We start from the raw sequence: 11,076 nt of genomic DNA on the forward strand, positions 1-11,076 counted from the left end.
TTAAATCACGTCTTGATTTTCATGGTCAAATGGAAGAAATACTAACTGGAGGTGGCCACTTTCAGCTCTTACACGCTCAAAGCCTTGAAGTTACTTTTGTCCATGGCCTGACAGCTTGTCTATATGATAATCACTGAACTGTAGCAGAGAGACACTTACGTCAGATAAAAGCTCAAGAACTCTATCCTGACTTTCCTTGACTTGGGATTCAGAAAAGCTTTCCAGCTTCTTGACATTGCCAAGAGGATTGAAGAGCTCATAGACATCCTGCAATGTTCTTTCAATGAAAGAGAAGAAAACTTGAAACAGTAGACCAGATGCTGTAGCTTACAGTGAGATTCTCTTGTCTAGAGCGATACTGCAAGGCAATTATTTGCTCCAGCTTGTCACAAAGCAGCAGAAAATCATCCCAATGCGCTGAAAAGGCAAGGGGTCTTATAAACCAAAATGCTACGCAATCTAGTACCCTGACCGATAAGAAGAACAGAGCTTGGAGATGAGCTCCTTCTTGGGAATCTCAATCACAATCTCCAGCTTGAGGCGGATGCTGTGGTCCTCCACTCGCAGTTCGATCTCCGACCTGTCCCTGTGACAAGAAGCACAATCAGGGGCGGACGAGAAAGATGAAAGAATCAAACATACGCAGTGTACTTACATTGCTTTGGCAAGAATAGAGGGAGGGCGCCTCCGCCCAGCTGCATTTTGTTCGCGGCAACACCATCGCTTTGCTTGCTGCCAACTCGTGAATCTCCTCCTTGCGGATCAAGGAAGAAAATAAAAAATATTAGGGCTCTACATTTGAGTTAGTGACGTGGATTAGGGCATGCGAGGTGGGCCCGTTAAGGGTAACTAGCTGTTTCTCGAATATGCTTACTTTAATACCCTTTCTATTATTAGGCGCCCTTACCCTAACCCTAACCCTTCTAACCCTTAAGCATGACGTCACGGTCAATGTCCGCTGTGCAAAATTCAGAGTTGGTTGGCTTCGTAAGTTGGACATATTTTCTGGACATAATGCGAGTGCTCAAAGAGCTTCTTGTCGTCAAGCTCCACATAAGCCAAAATTTTCTCCTTGCAAAACAGGTTTCGCACGCGCAACGTAGTCTTCAAATAAATTACAGCCAGGGGACTCTGTTCCTCGTCTCCATTGATCGCAGGAACTCAGTCCGAATGGGCAAGGCGATTTGCGTGACTGGAGCTGGTGGTTTCATTGCTTCGTGGATTGTTCGTGATCTTCTTAACAAGGGCTTTTCAGTTCATGGCACTGTCCGCGATCCAGGTTCTGGTTTGTTGTCTTTGTTCCAGATCTAGTGATGGTGGCTTTCAGATGACAACGCCAAGTGTGGACATCTTAAGCAACTGGATGGAAGCAAGAGACTAAAACTACATAAGGCTGATGTGCTCGACTATGACTCAATCGCTGACGCGATTCGGGACTGTGAAGTTGTGTTCCATACTGCTTGCCCTGTAACCGCATCGACTGAGAATCCAGAGGTAGTCTCCTATTTCATTTCTTTTCTCTGGATAAGGCTGACTGTGTAATTGAGTCCCAGGATGTTTTGGTGCCAGCAATCACCGGCACTCGCAACGTGTTGCAGGCCTGCGCACAGGAGAGGGTCAAACGGGTCATTGTCACGTCGTCCGCGGCTGCGGTGATGTTCGATCCAAATCGGCCTGCGAAAAAAATTGTCGACGAGAGCTGCTGGTCTGATTCTGACTACTGTACAAAGCTCAAGGTAAACTTATCCTCACCCTCGACGAAGTTACTGTGTTGTACTCACTGAAACTCTTGTTTCAAGCAATGGTATCTTTTAGCCAAGACGGAGTCTGAGAAGCTAGCGTGGAGTCTCTCCAAGGAGTACGGCCTTGACCTCATCACGATCTGCCCCTCGTACGTGTTTGGCCCGATGCTCCAGCCAACGCTGAATCTCAGCAGTGCGGTCTTGAAGGCTCTCGTGGATGGTTTGTGCTTTAAAAATGCTTCAGAAGCCTGATCGATGTGTCTTGTTTCCCCAGGTCATGAAAGCAGCTACCGTGATTCCTCCATTCCGTGATTCCTCCATTCCCGTTGTGGACGTGAGGGACGTCTCGAAAGCTCACATTCTGGCCATGGACAAGGAGGAGGCCTCGGGCCGCTATCTCTGCGTGGAAACGGTTGTGTCCAACAGCGAGATTATCAAGATTCTCAGGGCCAAGTTCCCGCAGCTTCCATATCCAAAAGAGTAAGCGTCTCTAGTTCGTTTCTGCCGATATCTATAAAGCTAGAAACTCTAGGTGCGTTGCTGAGACGAGCGTTTGGAACCAATCGGGAATCCGTCCCGACAATCTGGGAAGAGAGAAGCTCTTGGGGCTAATCACTGAGTTTGATATACCATTGGAACGGATGCTGCTTGACGCTGTTTCCGACATGCTAAACAAGGGACTGTTAAGAGCCATCTGATTTACCGGAGATTAGAAACATCGGGTCTACCATCTCCCATATAAGGACTTCAATTTGTGTCCTGGAAAATGAAACAAGTTCCTATTTGTGTTTATTCTCTCTGTACAGATTACTGGCTCCAAGTCTTTAGGTGTGAAAGAACTTGCTTGAAGAGACAGATCTACACTCCCAAATAAAGAACCCAGCAAAACCAAGAACAAAAACTCCAAGAACACGAATATCATGCTTCATCAAAGTCGCATAGTCTCAAAGCCTTCAACCGAAGCTTAAATCGTCCGGGTGCCGCACAAGCTAGCTCGATGTTGCTGTGTTTCTCCAGTCCATAATTCACGACATCACTCGAGACATGTTTGGTTGCCTGGTCAGAAAGTTCTCGAGGAAGACTGAGGCTAAAACCACCAAAAATCTCGACGACTGTCACCTGTGGTTTTGATCTTGATGCAAACTCTTCTCTCCACGCCACCAATCTTCCGCTGCTTACAATCCTCCTTACTTGCTCCTCATCGAAGCCAAAGTGGCGGTACCACGAAAGCACCAGCGCTTGGGACGCAGGATTGAGCACTGCCAGCGGCGGCGACCACGGCAAAAATCCTTGCTTCTCCGTGTCTAGCAGCTCGATCTCTGGATTGAAGCGTCTCATCGCCGCCAGACCCAAGCTATACATCCTCTCACTGTTGGTTTGCCTGTGCCGGTACGTGCTCGACTCCAAATCCCACTGCAAGACCGTGAGAGCCTCCACCAGGCTCACATCTCGCTCCTTGGAGGCCTCGATGCACCACAAGATCGTCCCCAGCACACGGACAAGGCTGTTGTCTCTTCGCGCCTGGAAGATCCCACACGGATACGCAGCTCCAGCTCCTGTGAACTGGAACTCTCCACTGTAAACTGGCAGGAAGTTCCTCTCCTCTCCTGGAGCGCACACCGAGCAAGCCATGTCGTCCACCATGATGGTTTGCTCCATGTCCACCTCGATCGCCGTGGGGAGATCCCGGAGCCTCTTGATCACTGTGAATCCGTCCACCCGGTAGAGATGGTTCTGCGAGAAGACACTGCAATCCTTGAGGCCTCCTGCTGCTGTGCATGCTGGGAAAATGTCGGCCAGGAGGCTTGCAACGAGCAGCGAGTTTCGCGATTCCGGGCCGAAGCTGAAGAAGCTGACGCTCATACCTGGGATTTGGCTGAGCGCGAGTAGAAACTCGCGGCATCCATGCAGCGGCGCGTAGGAATCGCCACCGGCAGAGTGTTTGCCGCCGCGATCGAGGCGGACAAGCGTCCGGTCGAGGTCCAAGAGCACCTGCATGCTCAATAACCCTAGAACTTTTATTTATTTTAGGGTTTTAGACTGGAAGCAGGATGTTAGACGGCGAGGGTATTTATATGGATGAGAGCTTTGGGCAAGCCTATGCCCAACATAAGAGAGACGAAAGGAGAAATGACAAAAGAAGCTTCTCATCGCTCACCATACTTCTGGAGAAAAGACCCTTCGTTCCTCTTCATCCAAATCCATTCTCACTCTTCATTCTTCAAATACCCACTCATTATTTTTTTCTTGCCTTTGTCCTTTGAAAAGACCTTTGGAACTGTAGCCTCTCCGATCACCAATCTGCAAGTTTATGTTGATCTCAACATGGAATAGATTTAGATGATTCTCATCCTGCTCTTAAACATTTTTTCACTGTAGTTAAATAGAAGTTAGATCTAAGTAGGGCAAATCATAGTAAAGCTTGAGAAATAGAGTGTTAAGGGTACAAGTTTTAGGGTTTGGAACGGTTCCTCAATTGTGAAAAGACAGAAGACTATGTATTGTCTACATTCTTCTAATGCCAACTTTAGCTACAACCCATTCGGTTGCCATCATCCATGGTGGCAGAATCCAGCCTGTATTTGTTTATGTTGGCTCCACTTGCTAAAAGTGCTTATACCCCTATACCTCCTAGCTGTATAATACAGATGATATCAAATATCTATGTAGCAAATTTTCATTCGTTCTAAATTTTTCCAACAATTAACCAGATCTCTACTAATGATAACACCTTGAAGAATCTTGTGTGTGTGGTTTGTGTTTGTCTACTACACAATCTTTGCATCATTCACAAACTTGATAATGCTAGATTAGTGAGGCTCACAAGAGTTACAGGCTTCTCAAGCTTTTGAGATGTAAATGATATCAACAATTTAAAATTTAAAGTCTAAAGGATTAAAATAATTGTCTAATGTTGCTGTTTATGAATTAAGTTGAGTGTGGTCTAAATGTTTTTTTTCCAGAGAAAGAAAAATCAAATTATTGAGGCAAAGAGAAATGCAAGTGAATGAAAACTAAAGCCTTATTTCAAATCCTAATTAACACCTAGTATATGAAGAATTTGGTGAACAAAAATTTAATGAAGAATTGAATTTAAATTAGTGATTTAAAAAATAGATATGTGTTTAGAGTTTCTCATGAATCCTCTTATAGTGTTTTGAAGCTTTTCCATGATTTAAACACTTTTTTCATTTTTAAATAATAATCACTATTTTCTATTTTATTTTTGCCTTTGGTTTTCTTCAAGATAATTTTTTTGTCTTCATCCAATTAGTCAGCTTTTTTGTCTCTATTCTCCATTAAGTCAACTATAATTCTAATAAATCCATTATAATATGCTTTGTGACATTTAGTTTTTGAAAAAGTACTTATTCATTTTTTTAAAACTTATATTACCCCAATGTTACAATAAAAAAAATAGAAATAGAGATTTACACATATATTTGTTGTTTCTTCTTATCTTAGCTCAATGTTACAATAAAAAATTAGAAATAGAGATACACACATATATTTGTTTCTTCCAGCAATTTAATTATTTTCTAAGCCATTATTAAAATTAGGGAAAATTTTGATTATTTTATCTTTACTACTTATACTTCTTCCTTTGCTTTCTTGTTAAAACTTTTTTATCTTTTGAAACTTTCTTTTCGATTTATTTCTCTCTTTCACAATTTAGATTGAGCAGTTAAATCCCACTTGCTAAAAAAATAGCCCCAACTACCAGTTAAAAGGGCTTAACTATTTGTTAAGAGAGTGAGATAAACTGTTAAAGAATCTATTGAACTTGGTTATGAGAATGGGATAAATTACAATAAAACTTATTAAGAAAGTAAATTAAATTTATGAGAATTTAGTTATGAACTAAATCCTTCATGAAAGAATGGTATAAGATCTTGGTGCATTAGATGAGCGTAACAAAAAGAAACTTTCACAATAGCTATATTCAATAAAGATTTTAAAACATCAAGTAGATTTAGAGAGAGAGAGGAATAAATAACAATGTTTTTTCATTTTTAAAAGTTTTTTCCCTATTTCTTGGCACTAGTGACTACTTAGTAAATATTGTTTACTTATATAGCATTTTTTATTACATAACAATTGGTTAAAAAAACATTAAATTTGAAGGTGTAGGATCAAGCAACTTGAGACATCAAGATGCATGAAACCAAAATAATGACATTGAACACTTCTATCCTCCTATCACAAATCTCCAATACAAGGCTTGTTTGTTTTCAAGAACTCAACCTTAGATGGAGGAGAAAACACATATATCCCCAATGCAATTCCACTGCATGGAAAAACATACTTCAGCAAGTTGATTGTAGATTTCCTGGCTCAAGCACTAGGCCTTCCATTATTACCACTTTTTGTCAAGCTAGATGCCAATTTTTTAATAGAGTGAACTTTGCATTTGCTAGGGTAGGCATATTAGATGAAACAAATGCCCTTCAAGCATGTATCCATATTCTATAGTTAATCTTAATTCTTTTTAACATCAGAAATGAGAACAAAAAGGAGAAGGGTTTGGAGTAGCTTTTTGAGGAATTCTGTGGCTTTGTTTAGCATGATCAAAGTTACTCAACAATATCAGCACAAAGTGGGAACACCAATTTAATTTTACAGAATTCATTAACACTTCTGTGAAATCATACAAAATTGTTCTAGAATTTTGTTGTGAAAGTCACAATGATTGTTATGACTTGAATGTTGCTCCATCTCCTGTTATAATAATTATGTTGAGAAATCCTTAAAAATATCATACACAAATATGATAATACATCATTCCATTCATATTAACATGTTTATATGAATCTAGGTTTCAAAGAGGCAGATAGTGGTAGACTTTTTGATGTAGTTGAGTTTTATAGGAATGCTATTGAAACAAAACCACAAAAATATATATATGCTAAATTTATATATGACAGTCCTAAGGATTACTTAATGACTATTTCACCATGGAAAGGAAAAGTGAGACCCTTTAGAATATTAAAATGTGCTAAAGTACTTTTAATATGAATTTACAACATTACAAGGCTTAACAATCAATTTCTTTTTTCAAATAATTATTCTAGATCCCACTTTTAACTAAATTCTATTCAGAGAATCAATTGTTTAAAAAATGCTAAGTTCTCTTTAAAACATTTTAACATCCAAGTAATATAAAAATTTTTACTAACCTTTGGCTTTCCATATCAATGTAAAGTGGCACATTGGTTTGTGATGGTCATTGGACAATGTTGACAATGATAGGCATTGCTACACTCGTTTTTTTAAGGAGCTGTTTATGCATGATGCACAGATGAATAGTTATCACATCTATCTCCCAAACCAGACCCTGGATTCACAGAAGAAGAGATCTTAAGGTGATCATATCACAAGAGTTTGTGTTTCTTTATATGGAATAGCTAGGTATAGAATTTATTTATACTAATAAAGATAAAAATGTTTTTAGATTGTGAGTGCAATGGAATATGGAAAGAGAATACAAAAAATGTGTATATCAATTAGCCCAAAAACCTAGCTTATATATAATAGTGAGTGGTCAAGATTGAAGTTAATATGATGACTACCAAAATCTCACTAAACTCATATTAATATATGGCATTATAGCTATACAGTTGAACCTCACATCACTCCCTCTTCTCGGAATGATGGAAGACCATTAGGGTTCTTTCGTGGATGGGTTGGGATCCAAAGGAACATCAGGAGGAGGCATTGATAGAACTGTAGGTGGTGTTAATTATTCTTGATCTCTTTATACAAAGTGTTTTAGCTACTGCATATACATAATTTTTGGAGGATCGATCTGCTAGATGTCATGCCAAACCTCATAAATTTGCAATCCAACTTATTACAACACCCGATATAAACCTTTCCACTGAGCAAGAAACCTTTTAGATAAACGCATACCATAATATTGAGAAAACAAACAAACACTAATTCATCCACTTTGTATTCTATAGGTGGATGATGATGGGAGTTGTATTATTGTTGTTGTCCCACTTGTACATAGCTTAGGCATTTGGTAGATTTTACTCAAACAAGTGGAAAAATGTTCATCAAATACTGATCCCATGACTTAGCATTGGTAACCCACAGCAATCCCCAAGGTAAACCCAACTTTGTTGGTAGTATTGGATTATAACTATATAGGAATTTATATGGTGAAGCACCAATAAAACTTTACACCCTTATAAATACGCATACCAAAGAGACAGTAAATAACCATCTTAATTTGAATGTTGAAAATTCATTTACTTCACGATCATTTTTTTGAAAGTTTAAATAAACCATTCCACCAAACCATTTGACTGTGGATAATAAACACTAGTGAAAGTGTAATGTATCCTCAACTAAAACATCAAATCACATCTTGATTTTTCATGGTCAAATGTAAAAAATACTAACTAGAGGTTGCCACTTTCAACTCTTGCGTGCTCAAAGCCTTGAAGTTACTTTTGTCCATGGCCTGAGAGCTTGTCTATATTATAATCACTGAACCATAGCAGGAAAAGTGAGAGACACTTATGTCAGATAAAAGCTCGAGAAATCCATCCTGACTTTCCTTGACTTGGGCTTCAGAAAAGCTTTCCAGCTTCTTGACATTGCCAACAGAATTGAAGAGCTCATAGACATCCTGCAATGTTCTTTCAATGAAAGAGAAGAAAACTTGAAACAGTAGACCAGATGCTGTAGCTTACAGTGAGATTCTCTTGTCTAGAGCGATACTGCAAGGCGGTTATTTGCTCCAGCTTGTCACAAAGCAGCAGAAAATCATCCAGATGCGCTGAAAAGGCAAGGGGTCTTATAAACCAAAATGCTATGCAATCTAGTACCCTGACCGATAATGGAAGAACAGAGCTTGGAGATGAGCTCCTTCTTGGGAATCTCGATCACAATCTCCCGCTTGAGGCGGATGCTGTGGTCCTCCACTCGCAATTCGATCTCCGCCCTGTCCCTGTGACAAGAAGCACAATCAGGGGCAGGCGAGAAAGATGAAAGAATCAAACATATTACATTGCTTTGGCAAGAATAGAGGGATGGCGCCCCCGCCCAGCTGCATTTTGTTCGCGGCAGCGCCATCGCTTTGCTTGCTGCCTACTCGTGAATCTCCTCCTTGCGGATCAAGGAAGAAAATAAAAAATATTAGGACATTTCGCGGTTGAGAGCATATTATCTTGACTGAATGCCTAATGACATGGTGGGCCCGTCAAGGGTAACTAGCTGTTTCTCGAATATGCTTACTTTAATTACCCTTTCTATTATTAGGCGCCCTTACCCTAGCCCTAACCCTTAATAAGCATGACGTGACGGCCGCTGCGCAAAATTCAGAGTTGGTTGGCTTCGTAAGTTGGACATATTCTCTGGACATAATGCGAGTGCTCAAAGAGCTTCTTCTCTTCAAGCTCCACTTAAGCCAAAATTTTCTCCTTGCAGTCAAGTAAAACAGTTCGCACGCGCAACGTAGTCTTCGAATAAATCTCTCCATTGATCGCAGGAACTCAGTCCGAATGGGCAAGGCGATTTGCGTGACTGGAGCTGGTGGTTTCATTGCTTCGTGGATTGTTCGTGATCTTCTTAACAAGGGCTTTTCAGTTCATGGCACTGTCCGCGATCCAGGTTCTGGTTTGTTGTCTTTGTTCCAGATCTAGTGATGGTGGCTTTCAGATGACAGCACCAAGTGTGGACATCTAAAGCAACTGGATGGAAGCGAGAGACTAAAACTACATAAGGCTGATGTGCTCGACTATGACTCAATCGCTGACGCGATTCAGGACTGTGAAGTTGTGTTCCATACTGCTTGCCCTGTAACCGCATCGACTGAGAATCCAGAGGTAGTCTCCTATTTCATTTCTTTTCTCTGGATAAGGCTGACTGTGTTTTTGAGTCCCAGGATGTTTTGGTGCCAGCAATCACCGGCACTCGCAACGTGTTGAAGGCCTGCGCACAGGAGAGGGTCAAACGGGTCATTGTCACGTCGTCCGCGGCTGCGGTGATGTTCGATCCAAATCGGCCTGCGGAAAGAATTGTCGACGAGAGCTGCTGGTCTGATACTGACTACTGTACAAAGCTCAAGGTAAACTTATCCTCACCCTCGACAAAGTTACTGTGTTGTACTCACTGAGACTCTTGTTTCAAGCAATGGTATCTTTTAGCCAAGACGGAGTCTGAGAAGCTAGCGTGGAGTCTCTCCAAGGAGTACGGCCTTGACCTCATCACGATCTGCCCCTCGTACGTGTTTGGCCCGATGCTCCAGCCAACGCTGAATCTCAGCAGTGCGGTCTTGAAGGCTTTCGTGGATGGTTTGTGCTTTAAAAATGCTTCAGAAGCCTGATCGATGTGTCTTGTTTCCCCAGGTCATGAAAGCAGCTACCGCGATTCCTCCATTCCGGTTGTGGACGTGAGGGACGTCTCGAAAGCTCACATTCTGGCCATGGACAAGGAGGAGGCCTCGGGCCGCTATCTCTGCGTGGAAACGGTTGTGTCCAACAGCGAGATTATCAAGATTCTCAGGGCCAAGTTCCCGCAGCTTCCATATCCAAAAGAGTAAGCGTCTCTAGTTCCTTTCTGCCGATATCTATAAAGCTAGAAACTCTAGGTGCGTTGCTGAGACGAGCGTTTGGAACCAATCGGGAATCCGTCCCGACAATCTGGGAAGAGAGAAGCTCTTGGGGCTAATCACTGAGTTTGACATACCATTGGAACGGATGCTGTTTGACACTGTTTCCGACATGCTAAACAAGGGACTGTTAAGAGCCATCTGATTTACCGGAGAGATTAGAAACATCGGATCTCCCATATAAGGACTTCAATTTGTGTCCTGGAAAATGAAACAAGTTCCTATTTGTGTTATTCTCTCTGTACAGATTACTGGCTCCAAGTCTTTAGGTGTGAAAGAACTTGCTTGAAGAGACTGAGATCTACACTCCCAAATAAAGAACCCACCAAAACCAAGAACAAAAACTCCAAGAGCACAAGAATATCATGCTTCATCAAAGTCGCATAGTCTCAAAGCCTTCAACCGAAGCTTAAATCGTCCGGGTGCCGCACAAGCTAGCTCGATGTTGCTGTGTTTCTCCAGTCTATAATTCACGATATCACTCGAGACACGTTTGGTTGCCTGGTCAGAAAGTTCTCGAGGAAGACTGAGGCTAAAACCACCAAAAATCTCGACGACTGTCACCTGTGGTTTTGATCTTGATGCAAACTCTTCTCTCCACGCCACCAATCTTCCGCTGCTCACAACCCTCCTCACTTGCTCCTCATCGAAGCCAAAGTGGCGGTACCACGAAAGCGCTTGGGACGCAGGATTGAGCACTGCCAGCGGCGGCGA

The 11,076-nt window shown here is 41.6% G+C and overlaps 2 protein-coding genes and 1 long non-coding RNA gene across 6 annotated transcripts; 2 read left to right on the plus strand and 1 right to left on the minus strand.

Moving 5' to 3' along the window:
• Window positions 1-207: 207 nt before the first annotated feature.
• On the minus strand, window positions 208-580 carry LOC112349181. Its single transcript, XR_002993307.1, has 2 exons — window positions 332-580; window positions 208-267 (listed from the first exon to the last, which is right to left on the minus strand). It is a non-coding gene; the product is annotated as an uncharacterized LOC112349181 (long non-coding RNA).
• A 537-nt stretch (window positions 581-1,117) lies between these two features.
• Window positions 1,118-2,534, plus strand: LOC112349179 (cinnamoyl-CoA reductase 1-like). 3 transcript variants are annotated; one of them, XR_002993306.1, is made up of 6 exons: window positions 1,118-1,279; window positions 1,328-1,494; window positions 1,554-1,736; window positions 1,800-1,962; window positions 2,017-2,222; window positions 2,266-2,534. XR_002993306.1 is itself a non-coding variant. In XM_024683087.1 (6 exons), the coding sequence occupies exons 1-6, from the start codon at window positions 1,171-1,173 to the stop codon at window positions 2,438-2,440; spliced, it is 996 nt and encodes a 331-aa protein (XP_024538855.1). In that variant the 5' UTR covers window positions 1,118-1,170; the 3' UTR covers window positions 2,441-2,534. The 3 variants fall into 3 exon arrangements, 1 of the variants encoding a protein (XP_024538855.1); XR_002993305.1 differs by having other exon boundaries at window positions 2,275-2,534; XM_024683087.1 differs by having other exon boundaries at window positions 1,800-1,968; window positions 2,030-2,222.
• A 6,697-nt stretch (window positions 2,535-9,231) lies between these two features.
• On the plus strand, window positions 9,232-10,516 carry LOC112349178 (cinnamoyl-CoA reductase 1-like). Of its 2 annotated transcripts, none has more exons than XM_024683085.1 (6): window positions 9,232-9,362; window positions 9,411-9,577; window positions 9,637-9,819; window positions 9,883-10,045; window positions 10,100-10,289; window positions 10,333-10,516. In XM_024683085.1, the coding sequence occupies exons 1-6, from the start codon at window positions 9,254-9,256 to the stop codon at window positions 10,505-10,507; spliced, it is 987 nt and encodes a 328-aa protein (XP_024538853.1). In that variant the 5' UTR covers window positions 9,232-9,253; the 3' UTR covers window positions 10,508-10,516. The 2 variants fall into 2 exon arrangements, with proteins under 2 accessions (XP_024538853.1, XP_024538854.1); XM_024683086.1 differs by having other exon boundaries at window positions 10,342-10,516.
• Window positions 10,517-11,076: the final 560 nt, after the last annotated feature.

This window comes from Selaginella moellendorffii, unplaced genomic scaffold, assembly GCF_000143415.4.
Source record: "Selaginella moellendorffii unplaced genomic scaffold, v1.0 SELMOscaffold_36, whole genome shotgun sequence".
Taxonomy (NCBI): Eukaryota; Viridiplantae; Streptophyta; class Lycopodiopsida; order Selaginellales; family Selaginellaceae; genus Selaginella; species Selaginella moellendorffii.